The sequence below is a fragment of the Sparus aurata genome, chromosome 21 (genome assembly GCF_900880675.1).
Source record: "Sparus aurata chromosome 21, fSpaAur1.1, whole genome shotgun sequence".
NCBI classification, from domain to species: Eukaryota; Metazoa; Chordata; class Actinopteri; order Spariformes; family Sparidae; genus Sparus; species Sparus aurata.
In genome coordinates this window covers 25,735,530-25,759,122 of record NC_044207.1, presented here as the reverse complement: position 1 = coordinate 25,759,122, position 23,593 = coordinate 25,735,530, and the positions used below count along the sequence as shown (strand labels likewise).

Here is a 23,593-nt window from a genome sequence, read left to right as displayed (position 1 = left end):
CTAATGTATTTCTGACAGTGGCAGGTGGTTGCCTGTAGAAGAATAGCAATTTATTTATATGTGTATATAAATCAGTTATGCTTTACTTACTGGGAGGACATTTTTAGCATATCTAAGGGGAAGTGTCCCCAATTAATATGGTACTGGCCTTATCATGCATGTTAATATAGAGCTATATCAGTCAGGATATGCAGGATATGGGAACAAATGTGGGTAAAACACGATTGAAAGGCTTTTATTTTGGAGGAAACAGCTGTTTTCAGTCAAATTCTGACACTGTTAAGATCATTACGTTTTGAAGGATGTGTCGTTAGAAAGCGTTTTCACTTTCTAAGCAGCACATTGTTCCTCTCAGCTGCTGTGCTGCTGGTGGAGGAGGAGGTGGTGCTGGTGAAGCAGCAGGGGGGCTCTGCTCTGTTTGATGGGGGGACTCTGCTTCCATTTGTCGGGGCGCGCATCCTCACACGCCCCCCTCCACCAGAACCTGAGCGGTGTGCGCGCTGCGTCGACCGCGTACACGAACATGCTCCCGGTGTGTTTATCTCTGAGGAGCGGAAAATGAGGAGCGGACGGATGATTTGAAGGCAGAGGCTGAACCGGCATGGATGCCCGTTGACTGAAGGGAGAGTCTATATGGATTGGAGCTCATCGCCGCCAGAGGAAATCTGGGGAGAGTCTGAGAGGTGAGGCGGCGGCGGCGGCGGTGCTGGAGGTGGAGGTGGTGGTGTGGGGAGGGATACTAGCGCTCATTTAAACAAAACACCATTTACATCGTGATCATCTCGGTTATTCTCTCCCATGCGTTGCCTCCAGTCCTTTATCATAAAGCAGTCGCGGTGTAATAAAAGGCCATTTTTTCTCCACACAGGCTGGAGACACAGTGGCCATCTGCATGCTTCACGGATCGGTGGATAAAAAGCTATTGAGGCCACTGGCGATGGACATTTTGACTTTGATTAACACGTTTGCACCGGATATCAGTATAAATGCATGCATGGGAGGATTTCTGGAGGAGGCATAAGCGCTCCAGAGGCTAACTATCGGTCCAAACGTGGCACAGAATGGGCTTACATTGCGATACAGGAGCACATATTTAAAGGCCCAGTTCGTGCGTATTTTGGAGACACTTTGTGCTGCAGGCCGGGGAGACATTTACAGAGAGCTCGACATCATCACAGCCCTCCTTATGCATTGAATACAGTGCACTAGTGTTGGCAGTCCCCCACAGTCCAAAACCTCCATGCAGTGTGTCCTATTGTATGTAGGTTACTGCATCACCTCCTACACACACACACACACACACACACACACTGTTATCCCTGAATAGACCGTCCCACTCCCACAAGAACACCGAACACTGAGAAGTTTGATTATGGTGACGCCCAGCACCAATAATAATGCAGAATGTGAACTATTTATCCACCTGGTGATCTTGTAAACCTCTGGCATGCACCAACTGTCTTTACATTTTCTGAGCGGGCAGCTGTCAGAGGAATTTACATGGTAGAGAGTGGAAGAAGAGGAGGAGCAGGAGGGGGGAGTGCTAATGCAGCCCTGTTTGAGTTGTAGTGGGCTTATAATGCTACTGTTGGTATAGTGAGGTCACGCAGTGTTTTGTTTTCATGTACCCGTAGGTCTCATTTACACTTTTTTTCGTCCACATCATGTTTTAAAAGCACAATTTGTCAAAACTGTCCTAAAGAAAAATAGCTTGCACCCAGAAATGTTAACAAATGGCCGACTGACGAGCCTTAGCTGTAATATTTGCATCGTTTTATTGACGTGGTGTTAAATTTGTGGATGTGATACATGTGGAGGAGTGTTACCTGGTTGGTTAAACAGTAGTTTGTGTGTATTAAATATCCTGATCCCTGACTGATCGCCCTGTAGAGAGGTAAAGTCCCTCCTCTCCAGTGGAACGCCACGGCACGTTATGTCAGAAAATAACTGCTGTGTTCCAGGTTTAAAGGTCAAAATCTCACAGATTATTATCATTTGACTGCTTCCTGTTTGACCAGCAACTGAAAAAACAATGGATGTAAAACATCCAGAGGGACAGTGGACCATCTTTCAATGTAGAACAACACATCTGATATATTAGCTCTGTTAGACAACAGCTAATGTTAGCATTCAAACACCTCCTCGCTAATATCACCGTTAAAAAGTGCTACAAATGGAAAGGTGTAAATTAACCTGTAAATGTCAACGCACATCTTTGACACATGTAAGTGAAACACTTTAATGTTAGCGGGGACGTGGTCAAATACTAACGTTTGTTTTACCTTGAAATATGACCTGATGTCCGTCCATTTTATCATCATCTGCTGTTTTTTCGGTTGCTGATCAGTCAGGAAGCTGTGAAATGATATCGATTAGTCAGATTCACAGAGATAATGTAATGCAAAACTTTATATCTCACTATTCTCACCCTGAGTGGGATGTTGGAGGAAAATGGCCTCCGCGTGACTGTAGTCTGTGACGAGGGACAAATCATTTTATGACCCTGTTTGGATTGTGCCATGAAATACAGATATGGGAATTGTGACAAACATTTGTTAAAAGCTTATTTTTCAAATTGGGCAAGTAGTTCGCCATAAAACGAATCAATTTTAGGAAAGAATACATGCTCAACAATTGCGTATAAGTGACATCATCTTCTCCAAAACACATAAGCACAACCTTGTGGAGGTTAGCTCGTACATTAGCTAGCTCACAGGACTAACTCACTTTTCACATGCCTGCAGCTGTTAATATGACCATACTTGTTGTGATTTTCCCCTTTTTGTTATTATACTTTTCCTGTGCCGAGGTGACGGCCATGTTGGTGTTGAGCGACACGATGTAGTTCACTGAGTGGTTTTACACAAAACTATCATCTTTAAGACAAACTTTCTTTACTTGCCAAGTTATCTTTGAAATGTCAAACAACAAACGTGTGATTCACGCCACAATTCAGACACAGTTTTACCAAAATCAGTCTTCCTTTACTAATCACCCCACACTTGGGTGTCCCCTCCACTTTTCAATATAAAGTGTCGCTCTTTACGTGCCTCTAAATCAATCCTCCAATGTGTTTACTTTAACATTTGCTTATGACCACATTAAAGGTATAATTATTCAGTTGATAGCCGCAGACATGCAGCACCTTTAGTTTAGTTTAGGTTGGTAGACAGCAGATAGTCGGGAGCTCTGAGAGGCTCAGATGAACTCTGACCCTCAGCGGCTCCTCCCGTCCCACCAAATCTCTCCTCTCCCCTGCTGGGACTCCCTGATGACCCCCCAATTCCCCACAGAGGTGCAAATGAGATCATGCTGTTATAGTGAAAAGATGGTGGGATAAGTGGCTTTCTTCATTTTCTAGAGGAGCCATCTGCCTTTAACGGGCTTATTTTGTACGATATTCTCAGCTCGAGAAATGTCCTGATGGATCTGCTGCTGCAGTAGGTTTCTCTTTTTGGTATCACATGTTTAATTTATTCTCTGTCTCTCTCTGTGCTGTGTGTGTGTGTGTGTGTGTGTGGTGTGTGTGTGTGTGTGTGTGTGGTGTGTGTAACCCCATGCTGACAGTGCTCTTCTCTTTGTTTCTCTGGACAGTGCTGCGGAAGAGGAGACTTCATCCAAGATCACAGGTCACATGACAGGTACGAAGCTCTCTTTTAATAAAGGGCTTCCGCAAAAACATAAACTGCTGATATGTTTTTTGGTAAAGCATGATTTTTTTTTTCTCCACCTCTTCTTTAGATTTGTGTAGCGATGAAACAGACAACTCTCCTCCTCTTCAGCTTCACACACTCAAGGAGTTTGAACAGGTGAGAGCTTTTATTTTGAATTCTCGTTGAGCTTTGATGTAATCGACACTTCCTTGTTATCCGTCAGCATAACAATTGATTCTCTAATAAGCAATAAAAGGCCCAATGAGGATCGACTCTACAGTGCCATCTGGTGTCTGTGTTACTTCCTGCAAGCGGTAACGAGCTGATTTGGTTTTGTTTTGATGCGATATCCTCACACTGACATTGAGTGTCCGTGCTCATTATGCCCAAATTCTCTGTGATATACGTTTTAAACAACCCGTACAGAAAAAAGGAGAACACCTACAGCTGATGATATCATGTGGAAAACACCCTGAACCCTCCTGGTGGTTTCGGTCTGCCTCTGGCTGCAGGATGACCCACTTTAGGATTTCTCTTCGCTCTCTCATCTGCTGCACTATTTTTGGCCTTGTCACATTTTTACAGAATACTACATTCGACATGTCTTTTAATGTTTGGCAGCAGGGCGTCGTAATGAGCAAGCAGAACGTTACTCACCCAAAGTCAGATCCATATGTGATTATTCATCCTGCTGAGTTTTACTATAACAAGTAGCGACTCCAATCAAACCGCAGGATCCATGAATCCGATGCACCTCATATGAAACTTGAAATTAAATTTAATCGTGCAAATTTTTTGATCATGAATTCCTTGAATTTTATTAATTTTTTTATCTTATTTTCTAATGTCTCTTGACATTTTATGAAACCATTTGAATTCATCTGAATACCGTGATTTTAATTGCCTTTTAAGACGGTTATATGCACGATGGTATAAAATTAGAAAAACCTTCTTGCCAAGAGTTTGATGAGAAGATTGATATCACTCCCATGTCTGTGTGTTAAGTAGGAGCACGGAGACAGTTAGCCTAGCTTAGCGTAAAGACTTAAAACAGGGGGAGAAAGCTAGCTTGTAAATTAAACCTGTAAAAACTTAGCTAGACACAAAATGGTGTTTCACATTTCTGTGTGGGTACTGACGAAAGACATGATAATTAGTGAGCTTCAACATTTTGGTTTGCTTTTAGAAAAAGATTTTCGACAGAGCCAGACGAGCTGTTTCCCTCCATTTCTAGTCTTTATGCTACGCTAAGCTAACTGCCTCACTTCTCAGGATTCATAATTAACTTTTGGCCAGTGTTATTGATTGCACTCTTTGAAGTCTTGGGATGAAAAAAATGACTAATTAATACAGAAAATAAGAAACAAATCATTGCCACATTAGATGCAGATCAATATTATCTCTGTTCATCTTGCCTGAAAAGCAAAGAAAATCCACAAGTAACTTTATCTACGACCTAAAGCATTCTTCATCAGTAGTGTGACGATAACACAGCACATAAGTAACCCACTTTATATGAGTGTATATTGTCCATTTGCAGTCTTTTGCAAGGGAGGACTGTTGATCCTCTTCATCCCCTGGTAGCTGAAGGGATGTAGCAGACATTGCTTTCCATTTACTCTCAATCCCTCCATCTGTACGTTTTGTCTTGGATCTATATTACTCTTAAAATTATACACTAAACTGGATCTATACTAGCCTAAACTGTAGTAGTAGTGTCACCTTTATGATCAAAAGCACCGCCCCAGACCAAACCACGTCTGTCACATATACTTTCAGGGAGACGTGACTACAGATATAGCTTTTACTATGGGGTTAGGGGCTCCTATTGGGCCACCCGCCCTTGTGTTAACATGTGTTTATACTCAGTGTTTACATAGAGGTGAGTAGCCCGATGATGTTACACAACATTACACTGATTTTGGAACACACTTGTGCTCCTCTGCAGAGCTCAGACACAAACGAGATCAGACTAAAACGAAAGCACTAAAACTGTCTTTATGAGAGTCCTTTCATGTTATTCTGGAGGTGCTGCTGAGCCCTGTTAAAACAGGAGGTGTCACCAACCAGTCACGAAAAAGCTGAAGTCACTTTTCCCGAAAGGCAGCGCGCCCTATTCAAAGCTGGAGTCGCTCTCTCGTGGCTGTCAGATCTGGGATGTGTCACTTTTACACCGAGATAAACACACCTCACGCACATATTTACACACATTCACTCCTATTTCTGAGCTGAAAAGTGTGTGTGTATGTGTGTGTGTGTGTGTGTACATGATGTCATCTCTAATGTGATGTGGAGACTCCGATTGGCGCCCGTCCTATCTTTGTTCAGAATTATTTAGCAACAGCCGGTAACGTGACACTTTAATGGACGCACTCTCTGAACGCACCAAGAACTAATAATGACGTAACTGTGTTTGTAGCACGTCTCACTCACTTCATTACTGATGCTCTTTGCTTCGGGTGTGTGTCATGAAAATGGATTTTACTGGAGGCCGCCTTCCTCTTTATTATTTTCTTCCCGTTCACTCATCTCTCTGAGGGACATTCAGGGATTCACCGCTCTGTTAGATTCAGGACACCTCCCTATTTATAGCTCGGAGGCTCACAGCTCCCAGGTCTCCTATTTCATCCAACTCCTTTCCAGTCACCTGTCTGTCCCGCTCCCATCAGCCCCTCTGCTGGTTAGTCTTCATCAGGGGGACTCTCTGAACGTTCAGATGATCAGATGATATTGACTAACTCCATCATTATGATGCTTTTAACAACAGAAAAAGAAATGCAGAGAAGAGAAACATAAAGGCCTAACTCCATTTCCTTTGTTCAAAGCTTCTTTAGTTGGGTTTTTGGTCAATTAACACCTAAAGACTTCTGCTATGATGTTATCGCCCATTAGCCTAAGTTGTTATGGCTAGCATGTTAGCTAACAGTTCTAGTTTCACATCCAGTTGGCACAAACTTCATTAGCATTTATTTTGACTCGTGTTTCCCATCAGCAAAATGACTGTAAGTGCAAATGACTTTCTCCATTTAGTTTTATTTTGGTTTCCTTATTTCCTGAAAAAAAATATGGGGAATTTAGCTCAGTAGTTTTAGCTTTCCTATCAAGCTAGCTGTAGCTACTTGCTAGCTCTGTCTAGGCAGGTAGGCTAACGTTACAGTTTGTTTATCAGTTTTTTTTTGTTGTTTGTTTGTTTAATACGAAATGGCCGACTGCCGCGGCTGGAAACAGAATTTATTGAGACTGCTGAGACTAAAACCCGACAGTACATTCTCTAATCTAACGACAAAAACAATTAGCTGTAATGGACTATAGAGCGAGCTTTTGTACATCTAGTACATTTATTTTTATAGCTGTATGTCTCGTTACTACTTAGATCGAGGTTTTGCAAACAAACTGTGTTCAGCTTATAAAATAGGGTCATTCTGCAAAATGAGTTGATTAGCTTTAGCTATCTAAGGTTTTTGCAGCAAATACTTTGAGAAATTGCTACTTTTATGTAATTAAAGATCTGAAAACATTCACCACTTTTAAAAAATGCATTCTTTGTCATGTGAGGTGTACAGAACATTCTTGGACATTAGATAATTCTGATCCAGTTTGAGGTCAGAGGGCAGAAACAGTAAGAATGAACTTTATCAGAAAAAAATAGAACAATAGAGAATTGTTTGTTGCTTTGGAAAGCAAAACTCCCAAAGTGTGGTTTAATTCCACTACAGCATAATGTCTCACCGGAGTAGAAATCTAGTAAACACTTCATCACACATTTCTTAGCTTTATGAACTTGTTAAGTGTATTTCGGCACCCAAGAGTGTTTTTACAAATGTAAAAAATGTGCAAGTTAAATAAATTCAGTAGAGATTATCCCTAATATCAGCAGGGACTGCATGAAAGTGAGTCACCGTTGTGATTACACAACATGCAGTCAAGTGTGCTCAGAGCTGCAGATGACCTCTCAGTGGGGATCCACACTTATAAGTATATTAAAAACCCACCGGGCAGAGATTAAACCGAACAAATGGCGTTTATATTTTCAATAAGGAAGCAGAACAGAATGAAAAGGACAACCGGGGGACTCACATCTAACCCGCTCCTTTCTCCTCATCTCTCTGTTTGTTCATTTCGGTGCTGCTGATTTGCAGAGGGGTGAGATTTCCCTTCATATCACAACTGCCTGCGAGCCTCTTACCTCCCCCTCCCCCTCCCCTACACCCTCACCCCGCCCCTCTTCTCCCCCTTCCACCCATCTCCCCTGGCAGTCTGGGATTCCAGGGATGTCTCCTCCTGTAAAATAAGCTCCTGTCCCGTCCCCCCCAAGCACACCAGAACACACCATGGAGCTGACATGGCTTCATCTCTGACCGCCTGGGCTGCAGAGTCGCCCTCTGCACTGCGAACATCCCTATAGACTAGTGTGTGTGTGTGTATGTGTGTGAATGTTTTCAGTGTGTGTTTGCTTTTCTAGATGGTATCCCGGCGGCCTGCTAGAGGCTAGGGTGCCAGTTTGTAAATAATTTGTTTTATTTGGACGTTATGCTGTTTTGGAGCAGGAGGTAGCATGTCTAACGGTTACCAGACTCTCACACAAGGACAGGCCCGGACGGCCGCTGTCCTCTAACGTGGACTCCGTATCCCCACGATGATACGGACGGAACGAACTTTTTATTTTTGACCTATAAAAACGGACATGTCAAGCGGTGTCGGTGCTCTCTGACGGTCATGTCTAACGGTTACCGTACTTTGTCGCAGCACCTGAATGACCTGAAGAAGGAGAACTTCAGCCTCAAGCTCCGCATCTACTTCCTGGAGGAGAGGATTCAGCAGAAGTACGAGGAGAGCAGTGAAGATGTCTACCGTACGGTGAGTAGTGAAACCTGTAGCAGACCTGACTGACTGGTGATGAAGGGGACTATAGGTGGTGTAAGGGAGCTGCTCCTCAGGGGTCAAGGGTCGTTTCACTGACAACAAAGAGAGTGACAGTCACTGATGTTGCTTTGTTGAAGGTATTTCACTCTGAGTAGATAATCAGAAGAACTCATCTGTGCCTTTGTTCGTCATAACGGGTGATTTATATCATTACAGTTTAAAGCGATGTTATCCTGACAGATTTGCTTCTCTAAGCCTCTTCCTCTGTTTGTTGACTCAGCTGTCGCACTGACCTGGTTGAGGTGATGTGACCCGCCATGTGTTTGTTTTACCAAGTGCCCGCTTTTAGATACGGCTGCCGTGTGAAGGACTTCACACTAACAAGCTCTTTTATTTAATGCACTGACATGTACAATATCTAGGACCTCTGTTTGCTTGCTTACAGGAATCTCCCAGAGCCCAAAGAGATGTAATCCATATTTCTTTTGTTCAAACCAACAGCCCAAAACACAAAAACTCTTCATTTACTGTCATAAATGATAAAGAAATGCAGCAAATACTTACATTTAAGAAACCAGAACCAGCAAATCTTTGACATTTTTGCTTGAAAAAATGACTGAAATGACTAATCAACTATCAAAATAGTTGTTTGCAGACTAGTTTTTGCAGCTCTACTGTGCATTAATGTCCTATCATAGTATTTTTTGCCATTATGAAGGAGGCCAGAGACACTGAAGTAGACTAGACTACAGTTCTGGATATATAGAGACCCAGAGAAATACACTAAATGGAGTTTCAGCATTAGGCTTTTGATGAGAAATGAAATAAAATCAAATTAAAAAAGGTTTATCATGACAGCGTGTTCGAGCCATTAGCAGGGCTGTTATTAAACCTTATTATCATTTAGGACGGACTGAAATCTGCCTGAAAGTCACCATCAACCTCTAGTCAGACCTGAACTATTGCATTGTGTGTTTGCTGTGTATCTACAGACGTGCTGATCCGATATCTTTTATCAGTATTGCTGCCAATACTGACCTTTTGAAGCAGACTGGGTGTCTGCCATGGCATGACCAATCCATATTCAAAACGGTTTATTTCAATGTCCAATACACAAAAATGTCGTCACTGACCAATACGTTCATTCATTGATGTTGTAACAATGATTCAATCTTTACTTCCACATCAGTCACAGACCTCATTTATTAGAAAACTCGTGGAAGAAAAACAGTGCAGGTGTTGGATCATTATTAAGCAACATGTCCTGAGTTAATCTGCTGGAATCACTACTGAGAGGGAAAACGCTGGATCAGTACTTTTACAAATAGTTCACATTTCAAAAGGGTCAATTTTGAATGTCGTGTCATCAAGGTAAAGTTCTTGTATGACCGCTTAGACAACATTTAACTCCTGAGAACTACTTTCCCACTTTACTGTGAGACAGTGGTGGAAGAAGCCCCCAGATCCTTTATGTAGCTAAAATAAGAAAAATACGAGTAAAAATCCTGAATGCAGTGTTACTTAAGTAAAAAAACAGAAGTGTTCACGTCAAAAATGTACTTTAGGTATCAGACGTAAAGTCCTCACTATGCAGACCGGCTCATTTCATTCATAATGTATGTGATTTAAGTAACTACAAGTGAAGAAGAAGTAGTATGAAATAGAAATACTCAAGTAAAGTAGGCGACCAGTATGTTGAGAAGAGTAATAGAGTACTTGAGTTGTGTTAAAGTAAGTCAGTGTACAGTGATCTCAGCACTCATTGATCCTTCCTGCAAACCTTTGGTGAAAAAATCAAACATCATTCTTTCCCTTTATTAATCAGCAGGCTGCAGCTTCACATGTATCTTTGTCATCCTACCAAAATCTGCTATTTGCGGCAGATAAAACTGTTTGCTGGGTGTGGAACCAAAGTTTAAATTAACACTCAATCTATGCAGGGGTTGCTATGGCAGCAGCTGGTGGAGATGGTGGTAATGTTAGATTTAAATGTGAGACATCTGTGAGACCATGAAAATATCTCTGATGATACGACACAGATACACAACAGGTGCAGCATATTGTTTTGAAGCATCCCTTGGGTTTGCATAGAGAACTGTGTGACTGTATGAAGAGCGCTGATGTCACGACTGGTTAAAGCAGCGATTTAAAAATAAGTTGTTTGTTATTGCCGCTACGGTTGCAAGGGTGGGGTATTTTCCTGGAACAATAAGCATCTCAGAAAATGTCACAGTAACACATTATTGTCATATACAGTGTTATTTTTAGCAGTTACAATGACATTTTGATGCTTTTGTGGTCAAACAAATGCTTTATTATGATGTTTCTTAATATTATATTCCAATAGACGTGAAACATTGAGTGTTATTTTTTTAATACCACTAGAATTCAGTGCTGTAGATAAACAAATGTTGATGGTTTGATGATCGTTTATCGACATATATCAGCATATCGTTTATCACGGTGTAACTTGAAAACGATATGTTGCCAAAACACAAACTGGAACTGAACCTCAACAATACTATGTGGTTTCTTTGCCTGATTAATTCATCTATTGACAGCAATTGTGATTATTTGTGAACTTTTATCTTCTTAAATGTACAGATTCACTACTTTTTCTCTATAAATGACAGGTTTTGGGTTTAGGAGAGTAATATGAAGATGTCACTTTAAACTTTAAAATGTGTTGGGGATTTTTTTCCCACATATTTCTAAATCAAACTATTGAGGTTAGTTGAAGACGTGTTAGAAAAACGGATGGTTAAAGTGACCATTTCAGTTCCTGTGTGTGTTATTTTTATACATCTTTGTTCGTTCCTCAGTCCACGTGTCCGTCTGTGTCCCTCTCCGCCTGTGTGCGTGCAGAGTGTGCACCTACATTAAGGTGACCCAGTTCAGCTGTTGTTTGTCTACACGAGCCGGCCGCCCTTTTAAAACTCGCCCCTTCATTCCAAATCCCAGCCGATCGTCGACAGATCTTTGACACGGGAGAAAACTAAATGGCCGTTTGATCCAGCCAAACGAGACCTAGAGCGTCCTGATGCTCAAGCAAATTACCGCATGCCAGCGGTGATTGAGTAAACTGATCTTGGCGTGACACGGACATCCAACTGGATTCTAATCCTTGTGCTTCACAGTCTTTTATTCTGTGTGGCTGAAAGTTAATCAGCCTAATCACTTTTTTATTGGGGACTAAATCTTTGTTCTGTAGTTGTTATCTGACCTGAGCTGCCTTCCGCTCTGTTGGCCGGCGATCATGACAGAGCGCCAGTGTTCCCGTCCTCAGTGTAATACGGTACAGACTAGGTGTGTTGGTCCTGGGCACATAGTGATCTCGCTCAGAGCTCTCAGAGAAACTCTATTTATAGAGCCGGCTGGAGTACACTCACTTATTAATCGCATGTATTCATACGACTGACTGCAGGATGAGACTTGTGCTTCATTACACGTTTGTTTGTACGTCTCTTCACAGTTTGGTTCGTCACATTAGAGATTTATTTGATATGAATAAAAGGCAGAGCTGAAATGATTTGTCACCTAGTCGATCGAGAGGAAATTCAAGTTTTTTGATAATCGGTTAATCACTCATGCCCAAACATTCCCTGGTTCATGTGTCTCACTTGAGATGATTTGCTGCTTTAGTCATACTGTTGTAGAGTAAACTGAGTATTATTGGGTCGTGGACCATCTTACTGAATTCTGATAGATGTCACCTTTGACTTTAAGGAGCTGTGATCGTGAAAGTTGTGATTTTTTTCAATATTTTTAACCATTTTAAAGACAAGATAATCAGCTATTCAATAAAATTGCTTCTGATTACTCAATAATTGTTGCATATTTGGGATCTCTCACTTGAAATAACGTATTTTCCTTTTTTCATTATGCAAACAAAGTGATGCTGCCCGAGCATTCATCTGGTTTGTTGTGGATTTGAATGTGGCAGAGGTTTAATCAATAGATGGATTGAGAGAAAAGTGATAATACCTCATCAGTGTCAGTCACACTGCTCCAGGTATGATTGGTTTCTGAGTGACACTCCTGCACAGCCTGGTTATTAGAGGATCTGTTGCTGAGGGCCGTCGGGCCAGGAGAGGCCAGAATAGCAGGTGCACAGTGATGTTGTCTATATATAGAGCTGTTTTCAAGATGGGAAATGTCTCTTACTGTAAGCCAAGATGTTGACACACACACACACACACACACACACACACACACACACACACACACACACGGGAATACATGTTCCTCTTAGTGGTGTGTTACATTATTTATTATTATAGCACGGAGGCGAATCATTTACCATCATTAGCTCTGCAGAGCACATGCCTGGTCGTGTGTTGCATAAGTTCTAGTGGCGGCTGCATCACTTCGCTGGGCTGCACAGTTGAGAGAACTTTGAATACAATTAAACAGTGATAAGATTTGTATCTGTGCCCCACAAATTCAGAAAATCCATCCTTAAATGAAAACAGAAACAGGTTTATTGTAATGTGTGCATGATTTTTGCTTTACTCAACACAACCTCCTGTCCCTTTTGTCCCGTCCTTTTTTCTAACAGCTTATGTTTCACGACTTTTATTAACTGCACTACATTTTCAAGAACCCAGTTTTATTTTATTTTTTTCTGAGAAAATCTTTAAATAAGCTGAAATCCAATCCACAAGCAGTGTACATGTGAACAATACATTTAACACTATTTGGCTGATCGGTTGCATCAAACATTTGCAATCTTGTTCCTGTTTAATAATCATGTTTATCACGTGAATTAAAGCCCAAGCCACAACAAGGAATTTGAATATATCACCTTGCATATCTGGCATAATTCACATTTTACGTAACAAGCTATCACCTGCTAATAATCGACAGAATCACTGATAGTGATTCTGCAGCACACGTCAGTCAAAATAAGAACTAAAATCAGATTCAAACTGAGTATTTGTCACCTTCTGATTGGCTGTGACCAGTGTTTGTGCAGAAGTATTATGTGCTTCGGTCACACGTGCAGCACGTGCGTGTGTAGCCGCCAGCAGTATGCGTGTGTTCAGCCCTCATGTTGCCTCTGAGAAAATGTGTATGGGTTGATTTCAGGCTGCAAGTGTTGGTGCACGTGTAGCTCGGCTCTTCGTGAGTGTTAGGGACAATAAAGCCCTCCGACTGGGACAGCAGAAGGTCAACGGATTTGTATATGCACGAGAAGGCACGAAAACATTTGTAAAAAAGAGAAAGGAAGAAGGAGGAGAGGAGAGACGAGAGTTGAGATGAACCTGAGCCGAGCTGGAGTGATAAAGGTGATAAAAACCAGTGAGAGCGGCTGATCTGATCTGAGTCCAGCAGACGGACAAACAGACAGATGGATAAACTGTACCGTCTCTTCAGTCTAAGGTCAGAATGGAAAGAATGATCCCCTCAATTCTCACCGTTTAAATCCTCAGCCCCAGCGCTAGAGCCTAGATTGGCCCTGAAATTGCCCCCCCGTGGACTCCAGCAGGTAAACAAACTGTGGAGTTTAGCCTTTGGCCCTCGGGGGTGAGTATCTGAGCTGCCCTGAATTCACCGGCTCTAAATATAACTGCCGTGACAGCACAGTCAGATGTTCTGCACTGATGACACACAACACCGGGCAGCACTCGCTCACGCAGCCGAGACAGAGAGATGCGGGCGTGATGACGGAAAACCGAGCAAGGGAGCGAGAAAGGTGATCGAGATGTTAAGGGGAGAATATTACAAGTGAACGTATAAGCAGCGAGATACAGTGTGTGTCATCTTTTTGATGTAGAGCCTTTTCACTGAACCTCAGATGAACAGTAGAGATTACATAAAATGATGTGGTGTTTTTTTTTCATACCTTCCATGCAGCTACATGATCCAAAAACACATTCAGCAGTCCTTTGTCTCTGCAATATATGACGAGCTTTACTATAATTAAATGTTTGTATGTTTTGCTGCGCTTGTGATATGTGGGCAAGTCAACATATACCAAATGAAAATATCCAGTTTGTGTTTTTACGATTTAAAAGGTAACAGGTGTCGTATCTTTTGTCATTTTTGTTGTAACGCAGACCGTTTTCACTGCAGTCACTCTGACTTGTCTTAGAACGAAACAAACAGGTGAAACAAATTTCGTTAACGACGGCTCAGCTTCCATCAGACGTCCGGATGAGCCAGCGTGCACATTACCACGACCCTGAAACTAGCTCCCTGAAATGGAATATCATGCTTTTAGTGTTATTTCAATATTAACTCGACCTTTGCTGTTCCTGCTCTGACAAGTCAAAATTTCTGAGGTGAGGTATATTTTTATAATAAGTTGTACTCACACAGGGGTTTTCGGGCTAATCACACAGGTTGAAGCTCACACAGGTCCTGAGAGGGAACATAATCAGCCAATTAAGTGAGAACACCTGCATGGTTATCAAACTGCAGAATATTGGCAGAAAATATGTTTTGCCTGTAGGCCTTTTGCAATATTAAACAGGGTGTCCCGGTAACTTTCACAGTGATTTAACAGTAGATTATTGCTGTTGGCCACCAGCTGCTATCACTGAATCTGCAGTGTCGTAACAAATGTTCATGTACAGTGTCTTTATCTGCTGATGTGTGATGATGATGATGATGATGATGATGTGTGATGATGATGATGATTGACCTTGCTGCTCTGATCCGTTGCAGAACATCGAGCTGAAGGTGGAAGTAGAGAGCTTGAAGCAGGAGCTCCAGGAGAAACAGCAGCTTCTGGATAAAGCACTGTGAGTACACGAATATGTTTCATAGCTATTTATTAAAACAAGATAAGATAAAGTAAGTTTGTTCTGATCCCACATAGAGGAAAGTGGTGTGTTACGGCAGCACAAGGACAGAAATATAAGTGCAGATTTTAGGTAACTATATACAATAAAAAATAATAAAAGCGATACGTGCAGTAACTTAATGTGCAGTTACAAACTTTACAAGGATAAGGACGTTTGTAAGTGTGGTCGTCGGTGTCAAAACAGTTATCTCTGATTGTTTGACTTAACTGAAAATCAATGACTCTCTGTGTGAAAGTGTCAAACTGTAAACTGTCCTTAATGCTCCTTAACATCGAGGATAAATGGGCAAGACGGGCAGATATCGACTGTTCCTCTTGATGGATGGACCCTTCATGAGCAGCCTGTGAAACATGATGAGATCGTATTATTGTAATGCCCTCTTCGGTCATGTGTACTCCGATTGATACGGTGCGTAGCGTGTACGGGCGGGCAGATGCACCTCCATCTATGGTCCTGTCTTAACTGCGGTAACACCTCGTATCTCTAACAGCTCATATGTCACGCAGCAGCTGATAGAGATAACACACACACGAACACATAATGCTCACGCACAAACCCTCAAGTGCAACCCACAGCTTGATCCCCTGACATGTTACAAAACTCTCGAGTAGGATCATTGTAGACAGGCTGTAAAAATGCTGCTGTTGTAAATGAGACACTGTATAGCGCTTTTCTCGTCCGCCGACGTTCCCTTTCCCTCTGCGTCTTCTCTTTGGAGAGTTGTTTCAGCTGATTCGATAAAGAGTACATACAGTATACAAACCCTGATGGCTGTGCGGGGAAAGAAAATGTTCAGTGCTGCTGACTCAGATGTCCTCCTCTTCCTGGACACCTTCTCTTGCGCCAGGATGTATCTTGAAACTGCTGCAGGAGTCTAGCAGATTGCGTGGGATAATTAGGCAAAGATGGAGCGCTTCCAGGATTGTTGGCATGGTGGCATTTCAGTCCCCACTCTGTATGGCTTACACTCCACAACAGCTGGCCCTGCGTTTAGCTGAAATGGACAGAGATGCTGCTTAAAGGTCAGGGTTGTTGACCTTTAATAGTTCATCATTAGCAAACTGTTGGCGCTGTTGGAGAGGATGAATTGTCTCTTATTACTGGTCTCTATTACTGTTGCTGTAGCATGTCAGCAGAGATGATTCTGACAGTAAAGAGGTTATTGTTGCACATCCTTGATTCTGATTTCCTTCTGGCCATTGAGATTTTTTACAGCACATATTCAGTCTTTTAGTTGATGGCAATCTAACTATCACCATTTCTGCTCTGCGCTGTGGAGTCTTCGTTGTCCTTGCTGCATATTCTGTGGTTTGGACATCGACCAGTTTGCGCCACTGCCAAAATGAAGAACAGCACAGTCGCTGCGACTGTTGGCAAACACGCAGCACATCATAAAGATCCATGACAGGAAGAAGAAATGCTAACAGACAAGAACAAATTGCCAGTCTTAAATCTTAAACTCTTGAACGTGAAGCTTCCCAGTATTTCTCCGAGATTACTGCATCACTTCTCTTCTGACTTCTTCCAGAAGAGCACAGAGGGGGGTGAAGGTCTGGGCCGCCACACATAGAGACCATTTGTCCATGAGACAGACATCTGCATTACTCAGACCCGTTTCAAAATATCCCAGTTATTTGAGCTGTTGCATGTGGCGGACAGAGTTAAAAACGTATGTAGAGACGTTCTAGAACGCGACTCGGCGGCGACAGGGTGGCGTGTGCCATTCTGGGAGCAGAAATTCTGGGGTGGCGTTGTTGACTAAGTGATAAAGACAGATGCTTGCACAGTTGGAGTCAGAAGGAGTGACGGGAGATGATTGCGTCATGAAGCAGCGTATTGTGATCTAAGGAGGACGCAAAGAAACGGGACGCGTGTGAGAAGAATTTCAGATTAAAATAAAAAAGTTCCTTATTTGCTTACATTGCTGTATCGAGCCTTTCACCACTTTCACACTGTGACAACATCACTCATGTGAGAGTCCATGTTGGCAGAATTAACCATGACAATAAAAGCCCGGGCGGGGCAGCTTACTCAGTCCCTGCTATAAGTGGTTTGGTGTTGGGTATCCCATGAGCATCATCGCAGACAGGAAAGTGATGACATCATATTGTCTCTTGGCTCTCGCTCATGTCTCCATCACGCTCTGATATCGACCCCTCTGACTGCATTTATGTGTGTTTGAACTCCAGCTCGCCTTTTTCCCCCTTTTTAAACAGCACAACAGCGGAGAGCTTGACCAATCACAATGAGGCAGAGCTGCAGAGACGGTGTCAGGAGAGACAGCAGGAAATCGATCACATGCAGCAAGTGCTGGAGACCAAGATTCAGCTCCTGCAGGAGGTACGACCGCTCCAGACGTATCTCCTCAAAACATTAATTGATACACAACTAATATGCGATGGCAAATATGTATTTATCAGCACAGCATGAGTACGAAATTAATTAAGTTACATGAAACTGACAAACAGGTGCCTCAGATTTACAAATCACAACAGCCGCTGCGTGTGTGTTTATTTCCAGGAGGCCCAGCTAGCACGCAGCGAGGCGGAGCGGATGGCTTCGCTGGCTGGATCACACTCCCACGCTTCCCTCCTCTCCCTGGACGCCCCCATGGAGGACATCCCAGAGGACGAGAGGCCTCCCAGCATCCTGTCTCCTTCCAACACCACCAAAGACAGGTGCAGAAACACACTAAGAAACCTGCTCATCGCTTTCAAATAAACCAAATCCTCCTCCCTGCCTCGCTGACTGACTTTGTCTGTGTTTAGGTTAATAGAGGAGCTGACTAAAGAGCTTCGCTCCAAGGACGCCCTCATCACAGAGCTGAGTGGAGAGAAGAATACTCTCACGCTGAGGGTGGGGGAGCTGGAGGGGCAGGTGGAGGAGCTGTCTTCATCTCTGCTGCAGAAGGACAAGGACGTGGAGGTACAAACACTTTTTACTCCTGTTTAAATGACACTTAAACATCTAAATTCCTCCCCCATGGCGTCTTCAGAAACCAAGACTTGCCCACATCATTCTATAACACTTAAATAAATGCGCCTCTATCACTCAAAACCTCTCAGTCGAACAATTTAGACTTCTAATATTACTGCATTCCTCTGGACCACCATGTCTCCTCTGGTCAGACTTTCTATTCTAGAAAGGGGCTCCTGAAGCAGCATGTGTGACATTCCTGAACCTCATTTTAACAGCTATTCATGTAGGTCACACTAGAGCTATTTGCACGCACAACGACAGCTTAAACAAACTTAAACACGCTGCAGGTGCACATGCATGGGAGTACTGACACACTTGTACACACACCGAAAAGTGATGTCATCTGATATTTCTGATGTTCGATTGTTCCTCTATTTATTAGTTTCTTTACTCTACATTTTTCATGCAACTATTTTATTAGTATGCACAGCAGGTTTACTGTCTGTCTCCTCTGTTTCAGTATTATCAGGAGGAACTGGGTCACGAGAGGCTGCGTATAGAACAGGAGATGCAGGTATGTGCAGCTCTGTGTTTGTATGTAAGGTGAAAGACTGAGGCACAGGTGCAATTTGTGCTGTTCATTGTTGTATGTAAAACAACTCTGATTCATTCGCCTTCACGTGTCATTATAGAGTTCTCCACTAAGTGTCAGGACAGCTTCACAGATCTCGTTGTTTAATGTCAGACAGACTCTGCCTCCTTATGGAGAAGTGAGAATAACGTTTTTCACACAGGAGCTGACAACTCCAATAAGATATCAGAATCATTTGTTTATCATAAAGCCACTTTACTGAAATTATGGAGGGTATTAAGATATTGGGAGATCAGAAAATGTGTTTTCATTCACCGTATATTGAAGAGGTTGTGGTACAGAAACGAAAACAAATGAAAAGTTTGTGATTCTTCTGCATTTTGCCACTGAAAAGTAGTGCACTATTCAAAATGCTACCATAATGCAGTCTGTCTCTGCAGGATGTTTTGTGCAGAAATCAACTTGAGAAAATCAATACAGCTGCTCGTTGAGATACAAGAACAGAAGCATCATTATAACGCGGCTGAAAGAACCAACTGTTTAGAGCGAAGTTAACAATCATGAAACATCCTGTGGTGAGCTTAAACGCTGTGCAATCTGACCCTGAATGTTTCATAAGTGATCAGGGTGGTTTATTCCAGTCTGATGAGGAAACAACAGCAGATATGTGTTGATGAACTTTCCTCTAAAGCAGGAGAATTCAACTTTTTTGTTTTGGAAGGGTCAGATTTGGAAAAAAGTGTGGTGCCAAAGGGCCGGACTCCGCTTTGTTGACTAGTTTTCACAATTTAAAAACAAAAAACATCATACATACAACATTGCACGCTCTTAATCAGCAGTTCAGCATCCTGGGTTAAACTTTTAATGAAACAAGAGTATTTTGTTCTTAGCAACAGACGGAACTAATGGAACTGATGGAATGGACCAATCACGAACAAAATAATGAAGGTGCTTGGATGAGGTTGTTCAAAGGTTGCATTTGGCCCCCAGATGAAAATGTTTGCTCTGAAGCAAACAATGTTGTTAGAAGCAGGGAACATGTTGTGCAAAGATAACTGTGATACTGCAGTCGATAGACCATCATGCATCATGTGAGGCCTCCAGTGAAAGTACGGTTCATCTTACAGAGGATTCACCTCATCATGCAAAGTGCCAGAAACTCATTACATTTACAGGCTTTAACTGCACCGACACCCCCAAAGGACACATTTCTCTCCTGATATGTAATGAAGCTACACGTGGAGGGAAACCATTACCTTGGTGTCAGCTCCCTCCATCCACAGAGTCTTTACGATTTGTCATTCGATTTTGTAGCTCTACAAAATTACAATCACAACTACGACGCATAGCTTCACGTTTCGTCTTGCTGCTGCTGTGCAGCGCTGCGTCATGTCGGCTTGTTGTCGAGTCTCAGACAAGCAGTGTTGTGTTGTCGGTGTACCTGTGCAGGTGTTTTAACTTGTAAATCAGTTGTGAATGAAGGATGCAAATGTGCTCCGTGAGCAGGTTCTCGGCTCAGATTTCACATGGGATGTATGTGTACAGGAAAAACAAACAAAGCGGAGGAGTGCTGCATTTAATGAACAGCTGCAGTGTGTGTGCACAGCGTTTAGTCACGAAGGGAGCGGTGGGTTAGTGTCTTTGGGTGTGAAAAGTATGATTAACATGGTGCATCATTTTGAGTTTGAGTGTTCATACACCGCAGATGATGACAGATAGAAACCTTAATATAAGTATATCTTGAAATACAGGTTCTTGGGTCAGTGCTGAGTGAATGTCACATTGCAAAATGAAAGGGAAGTGACAGTTGTTTGTTGATGGATCACACAAAAAATATACTGTATGTACAGTATTTGACAATGATTTCCCACATAAGGTCCCGTATTCTCCTCATCTTTCAAAGGAATTGTTTAAATGCTTTTATGCTCAAAAACACAGTCTTTTTCTTATACTGTTGACTGCTGCAGCACCTTTATTCACCCTTTGTCTGAATGCCCCGCCTCCCTAAAAGTCCAGTCTGCTCTGATTGGTCAGCTCCCACAGGCCTGAGCCAGCACCACTTAACCATGTTTTTCCGCTTCACCTCTGCCGACGTTTTTGCAACCAATGCGTGACATCCTCATGTGACATCATAACTGATGGAAGTCCCGGTGGCTTGTTTGTTTCTGACTATAGGCTTTGTGTATTTCCGAGTGGTTTGAGTGTTGTCATACTTTCACAGTATTTTTATAGCAACTGGGCCTACTTCATAATAAAAAAAAAGTCCTGGAATTTTAACTTTCTTCTATACGGGCCTTTAAGTTTTAAAGGAAAAACCATCGCAGCTATTTTGTATGTTTAAATGACATCAATATTTTTTTAAAATGTGGGCTTCAGTAAAACATCTAAGCAATTAAATTTCTACTGCAATGCCAGAAATTGTTTAGCTGGAAAGGGATCATGTGCGGATCAGTGTAACTGGGGTTTTGTGTGTCTGTGTGTGCTTGTGTGTGCACATTCCCATGAGGTGCCATCTTTCATATATGTGTGTGTTCATGCAGGCATCTCGCTGGTTAGCAGTTTAGCAGGTCTGGTTTCAGCCGGGTTGTCGATAGGTCAGATCGACCTCTGAGTGCTCGGCGGCCTCAACACTGATATCAAGTTGTGTTGTTTCAGACAGACGACCGCCTTAAGAGCTCTTAATTAGTTCCCCAGACACCACAGCCAGTTAGATCAAATCTGTGTCTCAAATCCCTCAAATAATCAGAAATCGATGAGGACCTTGAAGGAGACACAAGGTCCCCACAAATTTGCCTCACACATTAATGAAGATGCACTCTGTGTGCTCTGTCCTGAAGCCGTAGCATTACTCTGAAGATGAAAGCATATCTGCAGTCAGCCGGGGAATTTTCACTGCGTTATCAGCTTGGAAGTCTCAGCGTGACAGCATGACCATCTGTTTGCGTGCCCGAGGCAAAACAAAAATTGTGGTCACTGCAGAGATGAGCATGCATGGTCAGATGCACGAGAAAGGCCCGGTTGTGTGTCCATCACAGTCATATCATTGTTTAAGTGTCTACACCATGGCAACGGGACATACAAATAATACTAATCTGAGAATGTTTTGACAAGGGCACTAGGACCAAAACCAACACATCAGCATGATTATAACAGCTTTTAATAAGTTCAGTCATATGCTGGCAAGTTAGCAAGTCAACCCAGCAACCTAAATGTACTTTTTAAAATTAATTTATCATGAAATTTGTATAATTCCTTATATAAAAGAAAGGAAACTACACTCTTGTGTTTTTAAAAGTACTTTAAAGTCTGTTAGCAGCAAATGACTGTTGAAAAATGATTATCTGTCAATCACCGACTCTGTCAAGCTGCCAGTATGACGATGATGACCTCGATTTTCATCTTCATATGTAACCTCAGGCGATCTTTATCTCAACACACACACACACACACACACACACACACACACACACACACACACACACACACACACAGCAGCTGTGTGAAACTAATGCACATACTGCACTACCCTATGTGTTGTCTTGGTAACCAGTTTTATTGCTCACTGATCATTGTGTGTAGCCGAGAAAACATCCTTTTGTCTTCACCCTGCAGAAACTTCCTCCCAAATACAATATGATGTAATAATGATGGCGGCCATGAAAATGATTAATTTCATTGATCTGGTTAGTAGATTATAAGTACACGTGTAGTGATGAATTCTTAGTTACAAACACCATTAACAACATAATCATAACGGTTATGTAATCATTGCTATAAAATATATGGTAGTCCATATTTTATGCCACTATTGTAAAACAAATGACACGTGTCTGTTTGGATATTTTATTTAATGTACAGTATGGAGTCTGAATGGAGGTGGAAACTGGTTCTAGTCAACCCTTAGGCTGCGTGTGTGTGTGTGTGTGTGTGTGTGTGTGTGTTAGTGGAAGAGAGAGAGATGGAAAGAGAGAGAGAGAGATGTGGCTCTATAGCATAATTATTATTGAATATCTTGGGTGTTGGCTGCTGTTTCATTAACACATTATAGAAGTGTAATCTCATCACATACAGTAGTTTTGTACAGCACACATAATGTAATCACTTGTGAACATTGTCAAACTGTAATATATTATCAAAGTAATTATTACTGAATATCTGACATTGGGCTGTATTTTTTCGTGTTGGCTGCTGTTTCTAGGGTATAAGACATAATATTATATTATATCTCATCACATACAGTAGTTCTGGATATGTTAGTGATGTGTAGAACATACACAATATTCAGAATTTTGAAACATGCTGTAATATATTATCAAAGTAAGTGTACGGCTATACATTGACCTACATATATAACATGTTCATGCTCCCCTCAACTCTTGTATAGGTCAAATGGAACAGAATAGAGTGTCGCTTTCAGTTTTATTTAATTATACAGAGCGTCACTAATGTTACCACGTTACTGAGCATTTCACCTGTTCAGTCAGGCGGACACAGCTCAGTAAACCAGGCAGGAGGAGGTATCAGACTCCAGGGGGGGACACATTCTGTGTCTTTCCAGAAAAAAACCCAAATACAACATATATTTGTTGTCTCTACGTTTATATGTGTGTTTTAAAATAAAAGCAGTTGTTCTGAATGGGAATCATAGCGGATATTAAGCCGTGAGCATCTCTGTGTGACTGCGCCGGACTCCTCCACCCCCCTCCCGCTCTGCTCATGATGGTACGCTCCACCGCTGCAGGTCTGGTCCTGGCAGC

General features: G+C 42.2%; 1 protein-coding gene across 1 annotated transcript in view; it reads left to right on the top strand.

Annotated features, from left to right (window-relative positions):
• The first annotated feature begins 364 nt into the window (after positions 1-364).
• Positions 365-23,593, top strand: part of LOC115571991 (myomegalin) — a 47,865-nt gene continuing 24,636 nt past the window's right edge. The window contains exons 1-9 of the mRNA XM_030401715.1: positions 365-683; positions 3,595-3,641; positions 3,742-3,809; positions 8,400-8,510; positions 15,186-15,262; positions 17,542-17,665; positions 17,846-18,003; positions 18,094-18,250; positions 18,765-18,818. Coding sequence (XP_030257575.1) covers positions 634-683; positions 3,595-3,641; positions 3,742-3,809; positions 8,400-8,510; positions 15,186-15,262; positions 17,542-17,665; positions 17,846-18,003; positions 18,094-18,250; positions 18,765-18,818 — 846 coding nt within the window. The 5' untranslated portion in view covers positions 365-633. The remainder of the gene's footprint in view (positions 684-3,594; positions 3,642-3,741; positions 3,810-8,399; positions 8,511-15,185; positions 15,263-17,541; positions 17,666-17,845; positions 18,004-18,093; positions 18,251-18,764; positions 18,819-23,593) is intronic.